Raw genomic sequence first — 26,841 nt, 5'->3', positions numbered from 1 at the left:
TTTGAATAGGGGCAGAAGAGTGATGTTATGTCTTTAGAAAGAAATTAAAGGTAGAAATCACATTCATGACTTGATACTTTGCTAAAGTCATCCTTGAAACTGAAATTTCTGCTTCCAGCGTCACGGCTGGTTACGTTCCAGACTTTACAAAAAGCTGGTGCTGCCGGTGTGAGGAGGGCTGGATCACACTGTCAGCACTGGGAAGACGGGCTTTCACTTTCCATGTTCGTAATGTCAGAATACTTATAAAGAAGAGGCCAAAACTGAAGAGAGGGACACAGATCAATCGCAGCCTGACCAAGCTGGTGGCAGCTTGGAGGTGGATGAACTCATTAACGGTGAGGAAGGACATCTTTGTACCTGGCTGTTAGGCAGTTTTGCGATGATCAGTATCAAGGCCAAAGACAGGATCCAAACTCATATCCCAGAATTACTTAGAAATGGGGCTTACCAGTAATAACCACTTTCCCTGACGCCCTAATTTCCTGCTGTGCATGGATGTGGCCAAGCACACGGTCCTCCTCTGTGTGCAAACGCCACAGGGTCAGGCTACAATGGCCGCCATACAGAGCAGGCGCAGAGCGTTCAGGGCGCGCGGTGGGAAAGCATCCTGAGGGGAGCACTGACTGAAGAAAGCTTGGGGCAGGGCGGGGGACAGTCTCGGGCCCGAAGAAGCGGCAGAGGAAGGAAAGAGCAAGGAGGACATTCTAGGCCGTGGCAAGACAAGCATGGCCCGTGCACCAAGGGACACCGACTGGTGGCTGGAGGGACCACTGCACGAGGCCCGTGCAAGGAAGGCTGGGCCAGTCTGCGATGGCCCCCAGTGCCTGACGCCGGGGCAGTGTGGAGCTGTTTGATGTTGAGGGTCCACCCCTGGAGCTGTCTGGGGAAGACGGATCTGGCAAGCGAGAGGGGGTGGGGTGGGCACGCCTGGCGTCATGAGGCGGTTCCTGCAGGAGAACAGGCGTTGAGGAGGGGCCTCTGACCCTGACAGTGCGGGGAGAGAAGCAAGGATCAGGGCCTAGGAGACCCTCTGAGGTAGACAGAAGAGACACTGCTGATGTGCTGGCCGCAGACAGCCACAGAGGAGTCTGCCTTTTCCAGAAGAATTTAATGGGAGCAGAGGAGTGAAATCAGGAAAAAGGGGACATTTGGGAGAGAGGAGTTTCATCCTCAGACAGAGTCCTCACACGCAGTCATACTCCTGCAGAGGCTGTGCTTCCTTTCATTGCTGTGAGCACCCACCACGGCCAACTTGTAAAGGAACAATCCAGGCGAGCAATTCAAGGCAGGACTGGTACCCAGATCACCACACTTTCTATTTCCTACTATTCCATGGGTGCTGCCCAATGACAGCCTTCCAAGGACACTCGCACGTCAGGCTCAGGGCAGGGAGCACACACCTGAACTCGAAATCTGCATCCCCCTGTTTAAATGATAAACCGCTTGACTCACCTGTTTGTCCCACAGGCTACGCAGACCACACCTGGAGAGAGCCCAGCAACACAGCACCTGGTGGTCTGTGCCAGCCTTTCACCGCCCCCTACCCCCCACCCCCTCACCTTGGCACAGCAGGAGGCCGGCACCACTCCCACATCATCATGCCCACCTCCCCTGCCCCAACACGCTGTCTACCAACTCAGGACTGCATTCTCCTACGTTCAAAAAATGATAAAAGGATTCTCTGTCCACCATTTCAGTGTCTGCTGGCAACCCAGATGAAGAAACAAAATCTAGAGCTCAGACCAAGAAAGGCACCAGGCACATGGTTGGACTCCCCCCCACCAGCCTATGGCGTGACGCAGCTAACGTGGGCTCGACAAGGACCCTGTGCAGGACACCTGCCCGAGAAGCTCTCGTTTACGCAGGATGCTTCCCCGCATCACCTGTCTGCGGTGGGGACGGCTGTTCCCATTAGGGAGGGGAGGAATTGAGGTCCAAAGGGAACCCATCAGTTCGCCCAGGGTCCCAGAGCCTGCTCAGGGCGAGTTCTCTTAAACTGAGCCTCAATCCCTGCAAAGCTGAGCTTCTCCTCTCTGGAAAGAATGGCCGCCGCCCCAGCGAAGCTCACATGGGCACCTCAGAGACCCGCGATCTCGTGCAGCTGGCGCCAGGAGGACCTCGCTGCCCCGGAAGGGAGGCGGGAGCTGTGGGTGCCTGGCGGCCTCGGGCAGAGCCAGTCCCGCCAGCACAGCCTGGCACAATGCCATCCGCCCCGCATTCACTCCAGCGTGACGGCATCCTCTGAGGGACTCGGGGTGGGGGTGGGGGGATGCTGTGGGGGGACAGCTCTGCCCTCACCTGGCCTGTGCAGAAGAGCAAGGCCTCCCACAGTCTTCGGGATCCAGTGGTGGCAGGACAAATCGTGCCCTGGCCTCCTCCAGAAGGAGCTGGTAGCATCTCCCAGACTGGTCTGGCCGGGGCTGCTAGAGAAAGGCTCAGGCCAGTAGGATCTCTGAACAGCAACAAGGTTTCTGAGGGCAGGCAGGAGGGCCACCCGTCACCAGCACTCAGGGCCATAAGCAGCCACAGCCTGGTCTGGTCAGTCACCGTCGGTAATGGTGGCTGGCAAACTCCCAAAAGCTGGAAGGTGACGGCCCCGGTGCTGGGATTAGGTTCAAACGACAGGGTATGAGGCCAAAAGCATAAGTCATCAAAATGACCCTGGAACATTCCTATTTTTAGTATACATGCTGCTGAAGGGAGCATGACCCTGGAAAATTCTTAGCTTTAGAACAGAGTTTGCTTCCTCAATTGAGAGCCAACCTGCCTCTTTAGTTGACGTGGATGGTATTTGGGGGTCTTGTTGGACAGAAGAATAATGACCCCTCTATATGGCACCTTGCAGGGGCCACTCGGGCTGAGACCAGTGGAGGCCCAGCCTGTTTCACAGGAGGGTGAGAGGCCCCCGGCAGCCGGAGACACAGCGGGGGGCTGCTGGGGAGGCAGGCAGGCAATGGGGCCTCCCTTGCTTTTTTCTTCTTTCTCCTTCTCTTTGCATATGTATTATACATATATATATATATATATACACAAACTAATATTATATATTTTATTATATATAATATATAGATTTTAACATCAAATACATATCAAATACATATTATATATATAATATACAAACCTATCTCAATGTATATTTTTTAATGTAAGATATTATATATAGTATATATATATATGTTACATATATATATGTTACATATATATATATATATATATATATAATATAAATATACTTTAAGCAAACTCTAAGCCCAACGTGGGGCTTGAACTTACGACTAGGAGACAGAGTCGATGCTCTACCAACTGAGTCGGCCAGGCACCCCTCTCCTTTTTTTTGTAATGAGTACATGTGGTTGAATTCTCAAATATTAAATGCCGGTACAATTCAAGTTTACCACCTACCACACAAAAAACGCTGGTTGTCTGTTGACCAAGATGGGAAAGCGTATGGCGGGCGAGTGTCCCTAAGGCTCGTGTGGACCTTCTGGGGGAGCAGCCTCCACCTTTAGACAAGTCTCTACTGTCAGACGAGCCACACGTAAGCTGCTGGTTGATCAAGAAGATGCCTGGAGAATAATCTAATGTTGTGGGCTCACTCTATCATCTTGCTTCTTGGAATACAAATGACTTATTTATAAACGGCATCATGCGCCCTGCAGCCCTCGAGGGGAGGCTCAAGAGAAGAGCCACAGTCAGGAGACGCACGTCATCCCCTCAGTCTGCCCGAGAAAGAAAGGACACCCGCTTGTGGGACTCTATTCTAGCTGCAGAAGAGACAGGCACACGGGTGCTGACGCAAGACCTGAAGGACACAAAGCCACGCGCCATGCTGAGTGGGAGCGCCAAGTTCTGGTGGCAAAACCCGCTCTGAGCAGGCGCTCCTTCTGGGCTCTGCAAGCACCGCAAAGCTGGAAGGGGTGAGGAGGCTCCTTGTGAAATGACGAGGCCCATTTAATCTGCACGAGGGGCTAATCAATGTCCTAAAATCCAGCAACTTACACCATGTCCTGTAAGAATTCACACAAACTGAGAGGTGCCTGTGTGACTCAGTCGGTTAAGCGTCTAACTCGACTTTGGCTCAGGTCATGATCTCAGGGTTTGTGGCATCGAGCCCTGCGTCAGAATCTGCGCTGACAGCGTGGAGCCTGCTTGGGACTCTCTCTCTCCTTTCCCCACCTGTCTGCCCTTCCCCGGCTTTCTGTCTCCAGTAAGTAAACATTAAAAGCCAAAGAATTCCCACAAGTTGACCACGGGGGCCTACCTAGCTGGGAAAGGTCCAGCCTCGTCCAGTGCATGCCTGTGGGGCAGCTCTTGGACAGCGTCCGGATGAACACCTGGCCGAGGCTGTCCAGGGCCCACAGGGCGTCCTGGCAGGCGGCGTAAGCCCTCATCTCGGCGTCGGGAGGTAGCTGCACCGTGGAGGGGCGGGACTGAGCGTTCTGGGCGCTGACGCTGCACAGGTCCTTGCTGCTCTGGCACAGCCACAAGGAACTTCCTGCGGAAAAGGTTCATGTTCGTCACTGGAGAAACGCACAAGGCACCCCGGCCTCTGGGCAGGCGACACCCGACAGCTCCCAGCGCGGCTGCGCAGCAGGCTCGCTCTGTGTGCTTTACATCAGAGGTCACAGGCGCACCCCATGGCCAGCCAGTTAAGAGACAAGCCTGAGATGTTCTAAAGGGAGGAAAGAAAGCAGGGCTTATGAGATCTGATGAAGGCTACAAAGTGGGCTCAGTGGCTCCGACCTCGGATGTTCTGTAAGGGCTGGAGAGTCTTTGATTTGGCTGTGCCTGGCGCTCTGGAGGGAGGGACGTCAGCGATTCCTCAGAAAGACAGAACCAAAGCTCCTTTAGTCTTGTCTTGGTGGAGGGGGTGGGCGGGCAGGGAGGCTTGGGGAGCCGGAGGGCCTCCTCTCCTCCCCAGCCTCTCCTCAAAATTCACCCTCTCTTCCTCCTCACCATTTGTACAGTCCTTCAGGCTTAACAGGTTCAGTTTAAAATGCAGACAACCTCTGGGAAAGTCAGAACCTCCGTGAGAACACACTGTCTAAAACCTGTGGCCAGATAGGTTTAAGAATTCAAGTACTTTTGGGTTTTGAATGCCTAAGGTGTTGGGCATGCCACAAATTTAAGTAACAGCCTCAGGGAGCCAGGCAGCCACAAAACGCAGTACTGTTCCTGCCACAGGCCTAATTGGTGGCAGAAATAAGCAGCCTCACGTTGGGTTCAGGTCAGGTTTTGTTGCCAAATGAATTTGTGCCAATCTCAGGAGAGAACCCATGCTTTTCGGAGCTTACAGATTTCAGAACCGTGGTCAGAGTGATCAGGCAAGAAAACATTTTACTGTACAGACAAGTTAGCCAAATCCTAGTGGGACTAACGGCTTGACTACCCAGCTGTCTTGTCTGGACCACAGGCCTCTCGACATCTGCCCGTCCCGCCCCCGGGGCGATCCTAGATGGAGCCTTCTGCCGCTTCCCAGCGGGGCTACCTGACTGCCTGGGCTCTCAGCTCCCTGGGCAGCTGCACTGCCTCTCCCAGCTCCAAACCCCACGCTCTGGGAGGGAGGGGCGCCCTGAGTGGAGTTGCAGGAGGTCTGCCTCTGCAGGGGAGGCCTGCCCTAACACGGCACAACTAGCCGGAGGCTGAAAACCAGGCTGAAAGAGGTTACCGGGAGGTGACGGAACACTTCCCAAGGGGAAATGGGAAGACACCCAGAGAACCCTGGTGCCCACTGGCTGCAGTGCTCTGGACCCTGACATGTCGCTGGAGTCTCCAGCTGTGGCTCTGGTGGGACACCAATTGTTTCTCTCCTTTGAAATGGTGTTTTGCCTGTGGACTCACTCGATGTCCCCACACTAGACCCTCTCTCCTGGTCAGGCCTATCCAGCTTCGGGGGCCTTGGCTCAGCCGACAAGGGATGCTTGTCCATGAAGCCACTGTACCATCTCTGAGGCCTACCCAGCCACACGCCATTGCAGCAAGGCCATGGTCAGACCATGGCTTTCACCTTGCAACAGCCAACCCATGCACTACATTTCTCAACCAACCTTCCTTTGTGGGAGCAGTGGAAGCCAGCACAAAGGCCCATTTTGTTGCAGAAGCTGTCCCTCGGGGAACAACATTATTCCAGTAAGTGCCTAGAAGGAATACGAAGTGTGTTAAAGAAAGAAGAAAACACACACACACCAAAGCTCTGGTTCGGGACAACTGGTTTTCAAACCTCTTACAGCTAATTCTAGAGTGCCCTTAGATTAGGAGGTCCACACCGGTGCTGTGAGGCCAGTCCCTTTTTCCTTTCTATGCTGACAAGCAGAGCCCAGTCCTGCCCAGGGTCAGCTGGGTGGGTGGGCGGGTGAGATGTGCAGAGGGAGGTGAGCTGGAAAAAATGCACAAAGCTGGGCTTCACTCACAGAAACGAAGTCCTCGTGGGTACACGTGGATTCTTAACAACACTCACAGATCTCGTCAGAGCCTTCATTCCCCACAGTGAAAGAACTTTTCCTCTAGTAAATGGACTATTCTGTCTTACTGAGCACTGTAGTTTGGGTGCGCTTTTTCATTTGAATGTGAAATTATGAACATAAAAATGAGCTCCATCTGCCGTTTCTATATCATCACAGATTCCCAGTAGAAACTGATCACACACCAGCCAAATGCTGGTACCCAAGTTGCAGGAACGACAGATTAAAAAAAAAGGAAACAGATACAAAGCATAAAGAACGCCTCCGTTACAAACACTTCACACACTGGCACCAAATTATCTTCTGAAGTGGAGATCTTAAAGCTTTTGTTTCAGTGCTGGCTTTAAAGTGAAGCTGCCAATCAAGTCAACGTAAAAAGACAAGTAATTCACCCACCGATGAGATTTCCTTTAGCGACATGGAATTCGTTCTTGCCTGAGGAGATCCAGACGCCACTGTTGTTGACCCCGAGAAGGCTTGGCTGGCACTGAAGCTGCTGAGACCAAAAGGCCATGCGCAGTTTATCCGCCACCTTTTCGACGGGCACCTGGGCTGCGGTGGCCACCGAGTGCGTGGCATGGATTATGGTCTGGAATAAGCTGCACTGGTCGAACACCACGTAGTCTGTGATGCTCACCTGGAGGGGACGGAAAGACACCCCGCTCTCAGCAGTCACAAGCGCCCTCCCCCTGTGCACGGACAGTGAGGCTCGGCCCTCGTGCGGCAACACCTGACACACGTGTGCACGTGCCCACTGTGTCAGCACCGAAGCAAGGCCGGCAGGACGCTACCAGACCACCAGCTGTAGCTGATTCTGAGGGTCGGATTTAGAGGGATGGCAGAAAACGTCCCCTTCTGTTTTCTACGTTTTCATAGGATATGGACCGTCACAATAGCATGTATTACTGTTGTGATTACCTGTGACCCCCTCAGGCCCCCAAAGCCTTTCATTCTAATCAGTGAGAATGGGTGATTTTGCTTTCAAAGTTAGGTATTGTAAGTAGGGTTACGGTCTAAACTAGGACTGTCAGTTATTACACCAGTTCAACAGCACGAGCTGGGACTGCCCTGGACGTGAAGGGCACACCCTGGTTCACGTGTGCAAGCTGCTTCTCTGACATTCCCGAAAGACACTCTCCAGGGCGCCTCTGGGGAGAGCCTCTCCCTGTTCGGCAGCTCTGGTTGTGAGAAAGTTCTTTCTAAGATGGTCAAAATCTGATTCCCTGTGACTGTCATGTATACGTCTGCCCCGTCGGGCTGGATTATAGAGAATGTTGCTCCCCTACTCCTAGGACAGCCTTGTGCAGGCCACGTTCCCAGGTCACACACAATCGAGTGAAAGGGACGTCATTTATCATAGGGAACTTAATTTATAATAAACAAAACCAAACAAAAAGGGAATTACCGCAACACTCGGTACTTAAGTGTACAAATCTGCTTTTTTTTTAAATCCATGAAAGGATGAGCCGCCGCCCTAACTGAAGTTTAAGTGAACATCAGACCACATCAGGACCCCGCGGCCCCACTTCCTACTGTCGGTAAGCGCTCCGCCGGCCCGGCTGGGTGGTCTCCATCGCAGCCCACAGAACGCTGGGCACCCAGCTCCGGGGTTCACGACGCACACTGCTGTGTGCCGGCCCAGCGAGCTCTGTTCTTCCTTGGGAGTGCACACGCCAAGGCCACGCAGCAAGTCGGTGACAGACTGCCTTAGCACCCCACACTTGCAGATAAGCAAGATGCATATTAAAAAAAAGAAAGGTTTAGCAGCCAAACATAAAGCTGGCTCTAGAGCTACAGAGAAATCAGTTTCACGGTAATTAGAATAACTACGCTTCCAAATACCTCGTAGAGGATTCTGTCAAATTAAAGTTCTCTAAAGATAAGGTTCTCAATGTTATGGTAAATGGTATCTAACTTTCTTTAGGTTATTTAAAAATGGAATTGGGTACATACATACATGAGAGACAGAGTGTGTGTGTGTGTGTGTGTGTGTGTGTGTGTGTGTATAACCATACAATACAGTTACAAGCATGGAGAGGATATTTTGAAATCATTTGTACGACCTCTCAGGTAGTATCTGGCATATCAAATTAGAGACATACGTACACATATACTTACTCATTAAATAGCAAACACAACTTATTTTTCACATTCTCATTCAAAAGACCTAAGCGCCACTAATGAAAGAACTGCCTTCAACACAGCAAGTCTGAGGCAACAATAAAACCTGAACCTGGTTTTATTTTGCAACCCGACTGGGTGGCTCAGTCGGTTAAGCGTCTGACTTCGGCTCAGGTCATGATCTCGCACTTCGTGGGATCGAGTCTCATGTCGAGGTCTGTGCTGACAGCTCAGAGCCTGGATCCTCTGCTTCAGATTCTGGGTCTCCCTCTCTCTCTGCCCCTCCCCTGCTCATGTTCTGGCTCGCTCTCTCTCTCTCAAAAAATTAAATAAACATTAAAAAAAATTTTTTAAACCTGAACCAGTGGAGACAAACACTGAAGAGACATTGCTTATTTTTCAACTGCTGAGGGTCAGAACAACCTTGCCGATGGGAGCAGGAGGCGAGGGGCGGGGGGCGGGGGGGGGGGGGAGGGCAGCTATAGTTACACTGAACGGTACCAAAGAGGGGAAGGGACAACTTCTTTGAAAATACGTTCTAGGCCACTCTGGCTGTGACCGAGTCACGAAAAGTTAGCTTGCTTATACTCTACTATGACGCAGAGTGTTTCCTTTTCTGGGAACACGTGGGAACATTCTCCTTTCTTTGTTGAAACACTGCCTGCTTAGAGGCCTTGAGAGCAAGCGGAGAGAGATGAATTCGAATTGCAGGTTGGGTTTCCAAACCCACCGTCTAGCTCTTCCTAAACATCATCATTACCTAGGTCTTCCCTGGGCTTGTTTAGCACGTGAGGATAAATTGCTAAGCAACACCGAAACAAAAAAAGAAACAATAAACAAAGCCTGTAAATTTAAGCGAAGAGAGCTTTGTAAGTTATCTCCTACAACGAAAAGCCCTTGATATTTCTAATGTGCTCAAATACAGCGAAGTTTAACTCATCAAAGAGTAAAGAGTGAGTGTTCTTAATTCAGTCCAACCTTCCCAGTCTCTTTACGGAGAAGACAAGGGCTATAAACGGGGAGCAGAGCTCCCAACCCGGGGAGACACTCTGGCCAGTGGCCCTGGAGCTGAGTACCTACTTGCCACCAATGGTCGTCATCTCCCTGAGGCTTCTTGGAAACGATGCCGGTCCTGAACCACAGGTTTCCTCGGATGTCCAGGGCCCACAGAGTCTGCTGGTCCCCGAGAGTTATACAGACAGGTTCCAAAGCCTGCCTTTCACTGGGAACGGGAGAGAACACGGGAGTCAGCACCCACACTCCAAGCGCCCAGCGTGACTAGGAACGTGGCAATCAAGTGTCTCCTGGCTGGGTCTGGACCCCACCCACAAGTTCCAAGGACAGAAGGTCCAGTTTTGAGTCACATTACTGTGCAGTTATGTTGTTTAAATGTGTGGCAGCTTCTGAAAGACATACTGAAGACGGCAGGGATGAGCAAATACCCTACAAGAAAATGCAGGCACCTAAGGGACGTGAGGCCTGGAGCCCCACACCCTCCACTGCTCCCTCCTGCACAATCTAGCGAGCGGAGGCGCCCCCCATGTGCCAGGCTGTGCTGGGTGGCAGCAGCTGGGCACACACCGTCTCGCTGCGGGCGGTGCCCTTCTCCCTCGTACCCCTCTGGTGAAGCCCTCACCAGCTTCGAGGCTCAGCCGGGCTGCACTCCCGGTTTAGGACCATCTACGCTAACTGGCATCAGTCGGTTACGTGGCTCCCCCGGAGCAGGAGCCCTGGGAGGGGAGGGCTCGGGGCAGACCCCCTCGAGCGCCCAGCCCAGCCCGAGGGACGCTCCCAGGAGCTACCTGCTCAAGTTTACTGGGCTGCTAGGTTCAAACCAAGGGCATCCTAGTCTCATTTTTCTAATCAGCAACACAATTTGATGGTCTGCAAATAAAATTTTGAGTGGTACAAGTAACCCAACGAATTAAAATTCAGAGACTGATTACCACGGACTAGGATGATAATAAAGAAAAACATTTGGCCCTAAACCGTCGAGATTGTAAACAGAAACCACCCGACAGCACTGGGTGGTGCCGAACAGAGACCGTCATGAGAGACTCGGGATGCCGTGATGCTCGGGGTTACACAAGAGGGCAGCAGCATTTCAAAAAACCGAGCTCTGACCCGACGCCCAGTCTGCCAGGCAGCGGCAGGCACAGGGCGTCTCCAAGGTCAGGCTGCCGACACTGGCTCCTGAGAATTCCAGAGAATGCTATCCCCGCGGAGAGCTCCAGAGAAGCAGCCTTGGCCAGGACGGGCTCACATGGGTGCCTCAAGGGGAGTCGAGCAGACAAAGAACCGAGGGTGCGACAAGCGAGCCGATGGAGAGGTCTCTGCTCTTCCTGCGGATACCTGACGATGTCACATTTCCACTGCTCCCCTTCAGGACAGAAGCTGCTCACGCCCTCCCGATACAGGAGGGCCCTCTGCTCTGTCAGCGCCCACACCACGCTGTTTCGGGCTGTGATCTGGGACAGTGGGTATGGACAGTCGACCTTCACGGCTCTGGCACAGGGGCGATCCACACTGAGACCTGCCAGGGAGACAGACAGGAAGGCCCCCCAACACACAATGAGGATTTCATACCTCATTTGTATTCTGTCGCCTGCTTCTTTTCCTTTTTTCGGTATTTTGCCTGTTCTTTTGTAATAAGTACTTTGTCTTTCTAAGGGTCAGTCAACAAAAAATGGCGAAATTGTGCTTAAGTATGGCGTCTATCTGAAGTGTTTGCAGATGCGCTTTGAAAACTGAAGCGGGGGGGCGGGGGGGGCGCCTGGGTGGCTCAGTCGGTTGAGCGTCCGACTTCGGCTCAGGTTATGATCTCACAGTCCATGGGTTACAGCCCCGAGTCAGGCTCTGTGCTGACAGCTTAGAGCCTGGAGCCTGTTTCTTCAGATTCTGTGTCTCCCTCTCTCTCTGCCCCTCCCCTGTTCATGCTCTGGCGCCCTCTCTATCAAAAATAAATAAACATTAAAAAAAAAAAAAAAGAAAACTGAAGGAGCAACAGCTCGGAATCCCGGCGTCCCAAAGTATCTTACGAAGTCTGGAAAGAACAAGACGGCCCAGAGCAGGAGAACGGCCAGAGGCTGAGCCAGGAGGCCCAGGCCCGGAGCAGCACCGCTCCCGAGGCCCTCCCATGCTTTGCGGCCATGCCCCTCAGAGCATCTGGGTGAGCGAGCTGCTGTGGCAGCCGCTGGCGACGGCGGGGGTCCGAGGCCTCCGCCCCTCCTCTGACCCTCCGCGGAGCAGCTCTGACAAGGCAGCGGCCCTCTCCCTGCTCTCACCTAGTTGGCGGGAGTGGGGGTGGGGGGACCCTAGATGGAAGGCAAGGCCACGGCAGGGCCAGAGCTCAGGGTCCCTGACTCCCTGGCCGGGGCTCTTGCCCCCACCTCCTTGTAGCCTGTCTCATGAGCCTGGAGCCTGTCCTCAGGAGCTGGCAGAGCAGCTGGTAACTAAAAGCCCATCCTCCGTGGCGTCGGCCTGCGATGAGTTCTCGCTGCTTGAGAGAACTTAGGGTGCGCCCCGCCTAATCGCAGAAGCACCCCGTGTACCACGTCCCTGGCGGCACGTCTCGTCCTTGACCAGGAGAGTCACCTGCAGGTCTTCCTACACCACAGATACTCAGGCCAGCCGCAGGGACTAACGCGGTAGGTCTGGTCCACCACTCCCCAACCCCAGGCCACAAGCACTCTGTTCCCCACCAGGAACGAAACTCAAATGCCCTTGGAAACTGGATATGCCTTTGCCTTTCCAGAGCTCTCTGCATTTGAAGGGAGACACAGGAACTGGGATGGAGAGACCGGGACTGGCAGGTGGCCCAGAAGCTGGCAAGGCTGACCACCAGGGCTCAGGCAGCAGCTTCTCGGGGATGCTGGCCCTCCCACATGCGACAGAGAGCCACAGGTGCAAAGGCTTTCAATCTCAGAGAGTCATCCCTGGCTGACGGCTCACAGCAGATTAAAACATTCTCTCCAAATCAGCAATATTAAGTGGTCAGAAGACCGATCTTTACGTAAATCCACTATGGCCTCCTGACGACCAAAAAAGAGCTCCGTGCCCCATATCCTTTGCAGATGCCGGCAAATCACACTGCCTTTGGAAACTCACAGACCGTTTTGCTGACAGGACACCAACACTCACTCTTGTTACACTTGGTGTTTAATAAGCCAGTCTCCCTGTGTCTCCTGTAGCAGCTCAAGGTTCCCGCAGGGCAGTTTATTAGGATGAAGTTGAACTGCTACTTTGATCAAATTCTCTCTCACATGTGAACAAGTATACAGAAGCAGGCCTTGACCTGGCTGAAAAAAATCCAGCCATAACCTAAAGGAAAAAATGACTGTAATGTCATTTTCCTTCCCGCTAAGATTCGATATTGTAGCACGTGTGACAGGCAATGCTTGAACAGAGGAGAAAAATCTGTTTCTGTATCTCACTAATTAATCCTATTAATCTTTGCCTTAAATTTGTCCTGGGCTGAATGTGAGTCAATAGCGGGAAATTGCTAATTTATTCCAATGGCAAATACTGTCTTTCCACAAATGCTTTAATTTACATTGATTTTTAGCTCCTTAGTCATTGCGACCGTTCTAAGCATGTCCCTAACAAAGTGAAGGACGGCAGGAAGCAATTACCCCCAAACCGCCGGGCGCTGGAGCACAGCCTCCAGTTACCTGTCTGCAGGTATAGGTCTCCATTCGTCCTGATGATCCAGGCCGTGTCATCGCTCAGGGCCACAAAAACCGCCTGGGGCAGCGCTTCGTACCAGTGCCGCTTTCCCTTGATGGTCACTTTTCCACAAGCAAAAGCTCGGTTAGATTTCTGTTCAATCTTCCAGAGGAGGGCGCCTGCGGAAATACAAATGCTATTCACTATCCAGTAAATGTTGTGACTCACACAAAAAACTTCACTCTGGTTGTGTCGGGGGAGAGATTTCTAAAACCGCTCTCTCCCTTCTGCTTCTACCCCAACTGGGGAAAGGGCCCGCAGCGCCAAGGATGAGCCTTTGGCCACCGCCCACCAGCCATGTGGCTTCGGGCATCGAGTCGCCTGGCGTCCCCGTGCCTCATTTTCTCATCCATTCCTTACGGGGCTGCTAGGGAGACTGGAGGTGAGAACATATCGACGACAGGCAGAGCTGGGCAGTGGTAGTGCTGACGCGGTTACCTTAGGAGGCACAACTGGTGCCCCACCAGAGGTTGAAAAGTCCCACAGGGACACAAAGGAGGCATTTCTGGATCAGCTAAGGGGATAAGATGCACGGAAAAGAAGCACTTGAGCTGGGCTATCCTTTTTCACTCAGAAAGGGATTCTGAGACACAGAGGTGAAGAAGGCCCTTGGGTGGCTTAGTTGGTTCAATGTCCGACTTTGGCTCAGGTCGTGATCTTGTGGTTCATGGGTTGGAGTCCCGCATTGGGATCTCTGCTGTCAGTGCAGAGCCTGCTTGAGATCCTCTGTCCCTCTCTCTTTCTCTTCCCCTCTCTCTCTCTCTCTCTCTCTCTCTCACACACACACACACTGGAATATTATTTGCCACTCAAAAAGAAAGAAATCTTGCCATTTGTGACAATGTGGATGGAGCTAGAATGTATTTGCTAAGCAAAATCAGTCAGAGAAAGACAAATGTATATGATTTCACGCATATATGAAACTCAAGAAACAAAACAGATGGACATAGGGGAAGGGAAGGAAAAATAAGATAAAAACAGAGAGGGAGACAGTAAGAGACTCAACTACAGAGAACAAACTGAGGGTGGGGGATGGGCATTAAGGAGGACACTTGTAGGGATGAGCACTGGGTGTTACATGTAAGTGATGAATCATTCAAGTTTATTCCTGAAATACAATTGAAAGAAAAGAAAGAGAAAAGAAAAGACATGAAGAAGGGGAGGGAAGGAGGCAGGTGTTCTATGTGGACGGAGGGTGTAGCACAGGCCAGGCAGCCACGTGTAAGAAACCACCAGGGAATCAGCAGAGCACAGCCAGGCCAGACCAGAGGGTCTGACAGTAGGAGTTGAGGTAAGAGCAGAAAAGCAGGACAGACGGCCGAGCCCGGAGCACACCCTGGATGCCACGGGGCTCGGTGCCCCCTGAAGGCTGCAGGGCCCCTCAGCTCAGACACTGAGCTGGTGGAGACAGAACTCTCCCTAGGTCAACGAGGGCCTGAACGTTTTGGAGACACAAAGTAGTCAACCAAATCAGGACAGGACCAAAGCTTTTAGATGGCTGGGGAGATGAACCCAGAAGTGAATGACAGAGAAAGAATGAAAACGCACAGTTATATAAGGCCCGCTAACAAAATACACTATGTCTCAGCCACTAAGGAAAAATAATCTTCAAATAAGCAAAGAGCTAAAACAAAGCAACCTTGAACAAACTAGTATTTTAAACAGTGACCTGGAAAGGGTCAAAGGAAACCCAGCTGAAAGCACACTGAAGTTACAGAGGAGGAGTCAAAGGCCACAGAGTACGTTTTGTCTGATTTCTATTCTACTGTCTGACTTCTCCTTCTCCTCCTCCTCCTTCTTTTTTTTTTTTTTAAATAGGCTTCATGCCCAGTGCAGTGCTCAATGTGGGGCTCCAACGCACAACCCTGAGATCAAGACCTGAGCTGACAGGTCATTATCTCACGGTTCGTGGGTTCAGGCCCTGCTTCGGGCTCTGTGCTGACAACGCAGAGCCTGCTTGGGATTCTCCCTCTCTCTGCCTCTCCCCCGCTCATGAACACTCTCTCTCAAAACAAACAAACAAACAAACAAAAAGACCTGAACTGAAATCAAGGGTCAGACACTAAACAGACTGAGCCACCCAGGCGTCCCTCCAATGTCTGACTTCTATTCCAATGTCCCAACAATAAGTTCGTCACTATGAGGCAAATGCATAGAAATACTTCTATTCTACCTACCTACCCCCTAATAGGTGAAGTGGCCAACATTATGACAAAACAGATGAGCAAATGATTCTAGACAGGTAGGGGAAGTACAGGCTGAAAGTCTGGTCGAACCTCATTCAGGAAATGTCTGCTATGGTTCACTAAAAATGGTTAGCCTAAGTATGGCTTGTGAGAATGAACACATTTTTCTTCTACACTCAGGGAGTAGATTATTTGGCTAAAGCATACACATCGCTCATTAAAAAATAATTTCTAGGAAGGAAACCAAATGATCTGAACATATCCAACACATCCACAGGCCCACCTTCATTAGTTCAGTTGCGTTAAAGCAACAATAGGAAACAAACACCTTTTATTTTTCAATCAGCCCGAAGGCCCTCATTTTTGAAACAGATTTTCTTTTTATAAGAGGTATGTTAATCTCTCAAAAATACCCCCCAAATTCAAGCTATTTGTATAGCTTATAAAAACAATTTCATGTGTCACCACTGCAATTAATAAACAAAACAAAAATTCAAACTAGACATCCATTTACTCTATTTGTTAACTGATGTCAAATGGAGTGACCCCTGTTCTGTGGGAGAAAACCCCCCAAACCTGCAGGAACGGGAGGAACGGGACGGTCTGCCGAAGGGATGGGGCCACTGCAGGGCCCACTGTGTGCGAGGCGGGCTGCAGGGGTGCCAGCAGGGAGCCGGGGAGGCTGACCTGAGGGTGAGACTGCCACCTGCTGGACGGCGTCTTCGAACTTCTGCCAGCGTAGCCCGGCGCCCGGCAGCGCGCTGCAGAACAGGCCGCCTTTGTAGTCCAGGCACCAGATGTACTTCTCGGAGACCGCCAGGCTGAGTATGCCGTAGCCGGGGCCAGAGTACCCCATCCAGCTCTCTGCAAACTGACAAGGACAGAGCCTGGTGAGTTCTGTGGCAGAGGACAGAGCTGTGCTGTCATGCTCTCATCAGCAGGCCAAGCATGCAGGGCGTCCTTCAGCTCGCAGAGCCGAGGAGCTCCGAGAAGACAGGCGGGGACCCGCTGTCTTTGGGCCGTGCTCGAAGAGAAGCAAGCGCTCTGAAATGGGAGTTGCCGTCCCCTACTGGGACCCCACAGCATCCCGGGCTAACACCGTGTCATCCGAGAACACCTTCCTAATGCGGTGCTTTGTGCACAGGCATACCGTGCTTTATACAACGTGCGTGCAAATTGCTATTTCGTGCCTCCGATCCTTGCAGATATGCTACCTAGTGTTTTAAATACGGTCCCCATCACTGGACATGGGGCACACCGTGTGGCTGATGGAAATCTGGCCAAGATGCTCAGCCTGGCAGAATTTTGTAGACCAATAGTTTGGCTGCTTGGATTCTTTTTAAAAATCAAAGCTAAATGAAGTCGTTGCAGTTTGACAGTTTTCTGAAACTGCAGAAGAAATCAATGTACCTGCACAATCACTTGAATATGCAAGTCAACTGCTTCACAGAGAATGGCGCCCGACCCTTGCCAATCTGGCCCTGCGCCCTGTGACAAGTCTTTCTCAACCTCCTCCCCAACGTGCCACAAAATTTCTGGGCTTTTCCAGCTACTGGGATGGGGGGAAGACTGTCAGCAGGTGGGGGAGAAGTCTTCCGAGTGCCAGGTTCCCAATCACCCAGGGGAGGGCTTTTCTAGAGTTCTGGCCTAGAATCCCAACAGCCTGCCCTCCCAGGACATCGTCTGCCTGGCTGGCGCCTCACAGCTTCCCAGAGCCCCGCCCTGTGCTCTCCTCCATCGGCCCAGAGTCTTGCTCAGCTGAGACGATCGGCATGTATGTCTGCCTCCTCAAGACTCTGAGATCCCAACTGGCCGTCCACGTGCCGCGGCGCCTGCAGCCGAGGGCTCTCAAGAGGGGGTGGGTGCAGGCGGGACCGAGGGGAAGGTCTAACCTTTCGGCATTGGTCTCAAAGCAAGCAAGCGGGACATTTCATTCTGAAGGTGGGACGGCACAGAGGCTGGGAGACGGTCCCGGGGCCAGCCCTGCGCTCCACTTGCTACGGGACCTGTGCAAGCCGTTTAACCGAGCTGCGGTTCCCTCCACTGTAAAACGGGGACCACGGCAGCGCCAACTTCACAGCTTGTTTTGTTTTGAGAGTAAATGAGGTGGACTCATAAAGTGCTTAACGGTGCCCAGCAGGCGGCGAGAGCTGCCCAAACGATACACACAGCGGCATCGAGGGAATCCAGTGGTACATCTGGGGAAAGCACACCTAAGTTCACACTCATAATCTGTGCCTCACAACTACTCAGCAGGAAAAGTCACAATACGTGGTTAGTTTTGAAACCAAATACATTGAATAGGAATCATCTGCTAAGAAAAGCAAGCACTTTAAAGAAATCTCCTTATGTAGGATGACCGAGAGTCCCCCTCCTTAACCGCGTGCATCGTCGGGTGGACCCACAGGAAACTGGCCACCACAAACCCACATACCTGATCTGACTTTAGCAGCCCGGTGTCTTCTGTGCCGGGCTGGCTCAGGTCCTGCAGGGAGCGACTACCCCCGAGCTCAGTCACGCTCGTCTCCGAAGAAGATGAAGGCAACCCTTGGGCATAGATGTCCTCCTCGTCGCTGGACGTTAACACCTGGTCCCGGGAAGGCTGCTCCACCCGCGGCTCACGGGTGCGAGTCGCCAAGGCAGAGACCGGGGGAGTCCGCCGTCCTCCCGCACTCCCCAGGTCACGTTCCGAGGCCGCCATTTCCTTTAGGCCTGTGTCACTGTCAGTGACAGCGTGCCAGGGAGATGAGCCGAGGTGGCCGGGGGCCTCCACGTGCGTTAGGAAGCCCTGCCCCTTGCCGGGCCCCTCGGCACCGCCTTCGCCAACTCTGGTCCCCGGCAGCCGCTGCTCCGCCTGGGGGGCCCAGCTGAGGCTTGAAGGCACCGGGCGTGAGTCTAGGAAGGGGGCTTCAGAAAAAGTGCTTTGGAGGTCATCGGGCTCCATGTCCCCTGCTTCCCGGGCCTGTTCTCGCCAGGGTGACTGTCTGCTATTCAGTCCCTCGTCTGCGGGGCAAGGCTCCTCTCTGAGGTCGGTAACATCACTGCCTTCCACAGCCTCTCTCAGCTCCAAGAGTGAAGTCCACACTCCCCTGTGTGGCTCCGTCTCGCCTGCATGGTTCCATTGTGGGCTTTCAGGTCTACTGTCACGCCCTTCATTCAGTACGTCAGGGGCGGGCTCAGGCACCTCCAGGACACTGAATGCTTCGGGGTCATTATTCTCCTGCAGGACACCATTCACCTCTCCGCTGAGGTTACTCTCCCGGTCAGGAGACTCTGTGCTCGAGCGATCCACGATGCTGCCCAAACTTGAGGTCATGGACAGCAGGTCTGTGCTCAAGGACTGGGGACTGTCACCCGGAAACTCACAGCAGGGAGTTGACTCAAGGGAACTGTGGCAGGCACTCCGGCTTCCACCTTCTAATTTAAAATAAGAACGTTTAAGATGACAGATGACTCTGCACAAACGGTAAGAGACTAAAAAACAAAATTTTGGCTCAAGAAGAAATGCATCTTAAACGACGGATACCTAAGTGAAGTATGAATTATCCTAACGCAGAGGTGTTTTAAATGGACGCAACTGTCAGACAGGCTGATGGGCTCTGAGGCCTCGTTTAAGAAATGTTAAGGGGAAAAAACAAAGGAACAGATGGACTGCAGATCAACTGTTTAAAATGATTAAAACACTCAGCAGTCCGATACCTGTCCTTCGATACTGCAGTATCTGTAGCTAGGGAGGCCTAACAGGAACCAAGGAGCACAGAGTTAAACGAGTTCTCTGTTAGATCGCACGTCTGTAACACAGCCAACCCCAAATGCAGTGATCCCTCTGCCTCCATGACTTTCCTTCCACCCGGGTTCACAGACTCTGGTCTAACACATGGTATGTGTAGACAGATCCAAATTTTTACCTGAATATTGAGAAGTGGAACCCCAGGGCCAGCAAGCCGGGCGGTAAGTACGCAGGTGCACGTTACAGGATTTAAACCTCGCGGAAGCGCTTTAGTGTGCATGGCGCTCTTTTGCAACTTATGAAATACTTCACGGCAAAGCCCCTCCACAGAGGGGGACACGTGATGGCCGCAGACCCTCCCTGCCTCCCCTCACCCGAGTGGGCAGGCGCTCGCTCCATGAGGGCAGCACCCCCTACGTGAGCAGGAGTCAGTGCGTGCGGTGCCACAGGCCGTACCTGACTTCTTCTTCCTCTTCTTTCTCACTTTCAGCGGCTTCACCACGAGCTCCTGCTCAAACTCTTCTGAGCTGATCACGCTGAATCTCTGTGAGGCGGGCTGGCCACCCCTCCCCGGCTCTGGCGCCGCCTGGAGCCCGGAGCCACTGTCGGTGGAGTTGAGAGAACTGCTCCTGCTCCGTGGCTCGCTGGCCACGGAGCTGGCCACGGAAGAGCCCCTGAGCCTCGTCTCAGAAACTGTGGCCCCCGACGGCTTCTCCGCGCGCTGCCCAGACACCGGCTCTGCGCACCCGGACGTCTCCAGGCTGTCTCGCGCTGGGAAAGGAGGGGTGGGTTTTACTACTGGTTACAAGAAAGTCGACGTGCTCTCATTCAGGTCTGCTAACCCTGCTGAACACCAGCCTGCCGAAGTCAGAGAAACTAACGAAACTAAAAGAATCGCACAGAAGATTCCAACAAACGGTTCTGGGCTCCAGGAAGCGCACGTACCCAAATCAGGAAAGGATTCCCCACCGCTGCCTTTTGTAAATAACTCAAGAGTCTGGGAACGCCACTAAGTATACAGCATTTCTCACATCAACTCCCAAAGAATTTATAAAGAAGAGAAATGGGCTTAGTGATATCCCATACTTAGACCACGCCCTAATATACTACTACTCCAGAGGCACTTGAAAAACACACGTGTACCTCTAATCCTATTTCTTAACCGACTGAGCCACCCAGGTGCCCTCCTCTAATCCTATTGCTTGAAATTCAAGGAGTGAAAGTGATTTCCTGCTAGCACCAAGTCAGGATGGAGAAGTATGTTAACAAGGCAGCGTCCAGAGCAAGCAGAGAGCAGCATCCTTCTCAACACGACACCAGAGTCACTGTGGCCAGAAGGGTTCCAGCCACACGACTAGGGACCACTTTACCCGTTCAGCCACCTGTTTGTGACCGAGTACGCACGATGTGCCCGACGCCGTCCTGGGGCCATCGGCCAGACAGACGGGATTCCCCGTCCTCTTGTGAGGGTCGTCGGGGGCAGACTGTCGGCTGTGGCGTGCACACTGGGGGCTGACAGGGAGGGTTCTGCTCTGTGTGAAGCCCGGGCAGGGAAGCGACTTGTCAAAGAGCACGCAGGTTGATGGCAGGTGTGGGTCCAGAGCTCCCCTGTCAATACAGCGGCCACTGCCACATGCAGCTATTTCCCGTCAAAGCCAAATAAAATTTGAAATTCTGTGGCACTCACGTGTGGGCAGCGGCCACCCACCGGTCAGCGCAGATACAGACCATGTTCATGGCTGTGAGAGAGTCCTGCCGGAAGGCAGTGGTCTAGAGCTTACTTGTCCCCAGGGGCCACGCTGCCCCTGACGACACTGACGACGCCAGCTCAGAAACTCAAAAGTCAGAACTTACACTCTTTCTGCGACTAGAATTTGGAGTATTTATGCCGACTCACCCTCTGACTTAAGAGGTAATTCACTTGCTGCCCCAGCCCCACCCGGCCATCTCTTAAGAGATGGTTAATTTGGGGCCAAGACAACCCTTATGACACTCATCTTTTCGAGAGGTAAAGATGTGGCTAATGAGACACCGTTTGGTACAATTTCCTACTCGCTACAGTTTGTACTCTAAACATTACGAAAAGAGATGAGGCTGGAGTAAGGCTTCAGGCAGGCCTGCCAGCATGGGGTCCAGTGGCCTGCCCCCCGGGGCTCCTCCCCCCCCCCCCGTGCTCCGCTCTGGAAGGCCTAGGGTTTGCGACCCGCCCACCCGCTTCGGTCCAGGACCTCCACTCCCTCGCTTGCAGGGACTCAGATGCGAGCTCATGCTGGCGAGAGAAGTAACAGCAAAGATGCCCCTGAGGCCAGGACACCGCAAGGCCGTGGCTACAGCAAAGGGGCCCCATTTCTGACCAGCACGGCAAGGCAGGAGGAAGAGGAGAAATGCTGGCAGAAGCAGAAATCAGAAGACATGCTGATTGGCTTGGGGCTTGTCACTTACCCCCCTAGTCCTTGGTTTTCTAATCTGTGAAACGGGGACACCACGAATTAACAAATATTCAGGGTCTTCTTTCTATGTGCCATGTGCTGTGTAGGCCCACAAAGCGGAGTCACAAGATCCTTGCAACCAAAAAGTTTACTATTTTGTGGGGTAAGGTACACAGTAAGTGAACGGCTCCATGGTCAGAAGGGCAGGAGGGAGCTCCCTGGGCACTCAAGTGAAGACAGGGCTGACTTAACTGAAGCACTCGGGGAAAGTTTCAAAAATGCAGGAATCCCTGACCCGGGTCTTCAATAAGCAGTGGGGAGAGTGCAGGGAGCACCATCCTGTCAGAAGCGGGCCACGTCCTAGAGCACCACACACCTAGCGTTCGGGCCTGCTAAGTGCCTGGGTGAGTGGGAGAGGGCAAGTGCTCGGAGAGGGCTGGCAGCTGGAGGACGGGGTGCCCTGCAGGCCACCTCATCAACGGTGGCCACAGGAGTGCGGTGAGCAAAGAGGGGATGAGGCCGCTCCAACCCCGGGGAGGAAGGGGGCCTGGCTGGGGAGGGGGAGCTGCATCTTCCTAAGTCCCGGTCTCCTCGTCTATGAAACCAGTACCTTCCATTTAAGGTTGTTCTCAGGACCTTATAAGGCCAGGAATGCTGCGTGCTTAGCGGTCTCTGGAACACAGGGAGAACAAGGCGAGTGACAGAGACAGGACAAGGACAGGGAGGAGAGTGGAGTGGAGGGACTGGGGGGTGGGGCGCACACCACTGTCGTCACCGTCAGGAACAAGCTTGCTGATGAGCCCCAAACCACCGAAGTGTGCGTGAGAACGTGTGTGACGATTCACTCGTTAGAACCTGGGCTTGTATGAATTACAGAAAAAGGTCAAAAGCAGAGAGAATAATCAATGCGATAAGAAGAACTGTGTTAAGGGCAAAGGATATGTTCCAGATAACAGATTTAAATGTTCTAAAATCTTGGCAAATCTCTATCTTCTGAAGTACTAATCCCACACGTCGTCCGAACACCAGAGAGCAGTCGTGTGGGTGCTGTGCTCTCCCTCCTCGCCCAGCCTCCCACCCTCCAGACCCACGGAGCCACTCTACCAAACGGGAGGCTGTGTGACGGGAGCCTTGAAATAGGTAAGCTTCAAGAAAAGTCTCGTAAACCGTATTTTAAGAAGCACAGGAAACCCTCCAAATACCTGTTTAGAAAAAGCGAAGTGATGGGAGGGTTTGTAAATTGTAAACTACAATTACGTACACACAGTACATTTTATGACAAATACAAACCTATTGATGCCAGTCCTTCAGGTCTGCTTGAAATTCTTATAATGTTCCTATCTCCCTTTAAGAAAAATATTTCATTTTCTGTGCAGGAAACAGACACGATATCACCAGATCCTTCCAAACCAGCAATTGTAGCCTGTCCAAAAAAGGAAAGAAAAGAAAAGAAAAGAAAATCACACAACCAGGCAACAGTAATAGCTGAAAACACACAAACATGTGCAGGAGTCCTACAAAGTCAAATGACAACTGTGCTTTGTTATGGCCACTTTCTGAAACTTCTGAAGAGTAATTCGAAGCAGGGGCCCCTGGCTGGCTCTGTCAGGGGAGCTCAGGACTCTGGGTCTCAGGGTGGTAAGTTCAAACCCCACGTTGGGTGTAGAGATTAAATTAAAAAAGAGTAATTCAGGGGCGCCTGGGTGGCTCAGTCGGTTAAGCGTCCGACTTCAGCTCAGGTCACGATCTCACGGTCCGTGGGTTCGAGCCCCGCGTCGGGCTCTGGGCTGATGGCTCAGAGCCTGGAGCCTGCTTCTGATTCTGTGTCTCCCTCTCTCTCTGCCCCTCCCCTGTTCATGCTCTGTCTTTCTCTGTCTCAAAAATAAATAAACATTAAAAAAATTTGAAAAAAAAAAAAAAAAACAGAGTAATTCAGAGCCAAAGTAGGTAATATCTGACAGGTACGTGACAGTCACCTTGCCGGTAAACTCACGAGACCGAGCGGGTTGTCTGCCCCACCTCTCAGCCACTCGGAACCGCGTCCCACCTGCGCCCGACCCCCTTGGACGTGGAGCTCAGCCTCCTTGGCTGGACCTGCCCGTCAGCCTCCCACAACTGCCCTGGGCTGTGGTACAGGTGCCCGAGTGGAACGGGCCAGTCCAAACCCCAGCCTTGTTCCTCCATGACGCCATGGCCTCTGCTCAGACTCCTTTCCTGACTCTTGTTCCCTGGGAGAGTTCCAACTCGATTCAGACACCACCTCCTTGGGTAATGGACCCAGGCGAGCTCAGCCTCAGTGGCCCTGCCCTGCCCAGGACTCATCACAGCTCACAGCACTCTGGACAAACGTCCACGGGCACGTCGCTCCTGGGCTGCAGTGATGAGCTGCCTGGGCTAGACCCCTACTGTGTGTGCTCCTGTGGGAGAGACTCATGTGCACTGTACTTCACAGCTCTGGACGAACGGGGGCGGGGAGAGGCCCTGATGCCACCTGGGATGTCCAGAGCCTGCAACAAGTTTTAAAAATTCTCTTTTCAGCCAACAATACAAACAAGAGGCCATTCAGTGTAGAGAGAAAAGCGTCTAAATTCTTTGTTAATTTTTAATAACCCTGAGGAATAGCTAAAAACGTGCCCTTAGTTTGAAAGACTCTGACGGCAGCCATGACGCGCACACGGACAGACCCTTTGTCTCCGTTTCTCTACGTCTAAAATGAAGTTAATTGCACCTGTTGGAAAAAGCACTGGGGGTGAGGGCTCAGAAGAAAGGAACTGATGTGTAATCACCAAACATTTCGACCCCACTAACTACCAAGTGTGTATCAAGTTCCTAGAGTACCCAGAGAAAGAAGAAAACTGAAGTTGTCTGTACGTGAAGAATAAAAAAATGCCTTTCAAAGTGCTCCTTAGGAAGAGAAACCAGCTCAGGGCAAAAAGGCAGCTTGGTGGCCCCAACCCAACTAATTCTGCCCTCAAGTTCCAGGTGAGGAAGTTCCAGGTAGGGCAGACGAGACTCCTGCTTAGAGGCAGAACAGCTAGAAGGTTCTACCAAAACCAAGCATTTCTTCAAATCTACAAAATAATCAGACCGTCACTTGATTTCCTTAACTGACTCAATGGAAAAAAGTAAAGCATTAGGATCAATATTGTTCCTTCTATCATCCTGAGAGACAGTCTGTGGATGAACATCCTACAGACACCAAAGCTGTGGTGCGATCACGTCACTCACCTGGTTGACGGTGTCTAGAAGGTAAATGCTATATTCATTCCAACTCAACACCCAGCCTTCTTGGAAGAAACATGAAACGAGCCCCAGGTGCTTCTCAGGTAAGCTGCAACTTCCCCTGTTGGAGGATTCCAGACGCGGGTACAGTTCGAAAGGCTTGACTCCTCCGGCAAAGACATCTTTTAAGATAAACGTGGCTTGAACAGTCCCATGGATGTCCGCCTTCCAGAGCCGGAGCCCAGGCCGTGATGCATACAAAGTCAGATCACTTTGCTTACAGAGCCCTGGTATAAAACAAGCTCCAAATTTCCCAGTGCTGATATTACAAGAAAAAAAAAAACAAACCAGAAAAAAAACAAATATGAACTGATTTAAAGCCATGGTTGTCAACCCTTGATATCAACTGTAATAAGAATTTTTTGGCTAAGCCCAAACAAGATTAATGTCTTTTCAGAACCTCTTCTTTGTTTTTTTGTTGTTGTTGTTTTTGTTTTGTTGTTGTTAATGGAACCATATTGTCATCTCTGCCCACAGAGGACAAGGTCTCTGTATCATAGTTCCTGCAACCCCCTCAGAACTGTGTACCCAGCACTGTTAAGCCAGTATCCCGATTCATGGCGACTATTATGGTGCCAGGCCCCAGGCTCTGTCTCCACCCTCTGGCTCAATCCTCACCACGGCCCCGGGTGGCGAACAGTACAGCTCCTGTGTCCGAGAAAAGGAAATTGAAGCAGATGCGGACAAATCCAGGTCTGACTATCCTCCCCCTGTTCGGAAATTCTGTTCCTTTTAACGTCTGATTGCTGTACTCACTCCCACATCCCAATGAATGAGCATCACGCCTACAACTGAGTCTAAACCCATCATAGGAACCTGCTTCTCTTCTGGTCCCCAGGCGTGGTATTTTTTTCTCTATTTTTAAAATTATGGGGGCACCTGGGTGGCTCAGTTGGTGAAGCATCCAACTTTGGCTCAGGTCATGATCTCACAGCTCGTGGGTTCGAGCCCACATCAGGCCCTGTGCTGACAGCCCGGAGCCTGGAGCCTGTTTTGGATCCTGTGTCTCCTTCTCCCCTTGCCCCTTCCCCACTCATGCTCTGTCTCTGTCTCTCTCTCAAAAATAAATAAACATTAAAAAATTTTTTTTAATTATGAAATACCTAACACAAAAGAATGTATGCTTTATATATGTTTTATCGTATATATCATATATATAAATTATATGTATATACTATATTACATATATGTATTTATAGGTACATAAAAGTTATGAAGTCTAATAAATGAAGTGCACACCTGGGAATTTATCCCTCAACTTCAGAAATAAATCATCAGCGACACTGTTGATGTTCTCTCATGTTCCTAGAAAAGTTCCTGCCCCTCTGTTCCCCAGGTATGACCACTAGACTGAATTTTGTGTTTATTATTCCCTTACTTTTACTGACAGTTTAACCACATACCTATGTATTCCTAAACACTATGAAATTTACAATTTCATTTGTATAAAAAAAGTATGATGCCATCTGTATACTTCTGCAACTTGTTTTTTTAAGTTTATTTATTTATTTTGAAACAGAGAGAGAGAGAGAGAGAGAGAGAGAGAGAGAGAGAGAGGGCACACATGAGTAGAAGAGGGGCAGAGAGAAGGAGAGAGACAATCCCAAGCAGGTTCTGTGCTGTCAGCACAGAGCCCCATGTGGGGCTCGATCACACAACCTGGGATCATGATCTGAGCCGAAATCACGAGGTGGATGCTCAACCGACTGAGCCACCCAGGAGCCCCTTAACATTATATTTTTAAGGTTTATCTTTACTGGGGCGCCTGGGTGGCTCAGTCGGTTAAGCGGCCAACTTCAGCTCAGGTCACGATCTCGCGGTCTGTGAGTTCGAGCCCCGCGTCGGGCTCTGGGCTGATGGCTCAGAGCCTGGAGCCTGTTTCAGATTCTGTGTCTCCCTCTCTC

The 26,841-nt window shown here is 51.8% G+C and overlaps 1 protein-coding gene across 6 annotated transcripts in view; it reads right to left on the bottom strand.

Annotated features, from left to right (window-relative positions):
* Positions 1 to 26,841, bottom strand: part of TECPR2 (tectonin beta-propeller repeat containing 2) — a 107,930-nt gene that overhangs the window by 40,420 nt on the left and 40,669 nt on the right. For 2 of the 6 annotated variants that reach the window (XM_053224957.1, XM_053224958.1), the window contains 11 exons: positions 24,884 to 25,196; positions 22,946 to 23,078; positions 19,683 to 19,997; positions 17,931 to 18,913; positions 16,073 to 16,367; positions 13,256 to 13,429; positions 10,710 to 11,118; positions 9,666 to 9,807; positions 6,861 to 7,101; positions 6,051 to 6,140; positions 4,265 to 4,498 (listed from right to left, as the gene is read on the bottom strand). In XM_053224957.1, coding sequence (XP_053080932.1) covers positions 4,265 to 4,498; positions 6,051 to 6,140; positions 6,861 to 7,101; positions 9,666 to 9,807; positions 10,710 to 11,118; positions 13,256 to 13,429; positions 16,073 to 16,367; positions 17,931 to 18,913; positions 19,683 to 19,997; positions 22,946 to 23,078; positions 24,884 to 25,196 — 3,329 coding nt within the window. Of the gene's footprint in view, positions 1 to 3,216; positions 3,570 to 4,264; positions 4,499 to 6,050; positions 6,141 to 6,860; positions 7,102 to 9,665; positions 9,808 to 10,709; positions 11,119 to 13,255; positions 13,430 to 16,072; positions 16,368 to 17,930; positions 18,914 to 19,682; positions 19,998 to 22,945; positions 23,079 to 24,883; positions 25,197 to 26,841 lie in introns of those variants that run through there. The other 4 variants (XM_053224961.1, XM_053224960.1, XM_053224959.1 and 1 more) reach the window with 4 other exon arrangements.

The sequence above is a fragment of the Acinonyx jubatus genome, chromosome B3 (assembly GCF_027475565.1).
Source record: "Acinonyx jubatus isolate Ajub_Pintada_27869175 chromosome B3, VMU_Ajub_asm_v1.0, whole genome shotgun sequence".
Classification (NCBI taxonomy): Eukaryota; Metazoa; Chordata; class Mammalia; order Carnivora; family Felidae; genus Acinonyx; species Acinonyx jubatus.
The sequence above is the reverse complement of the archived record's forward strand: the minus strand, read 5'-3'. Positions and strand labels throughout refer to the sequence as shown.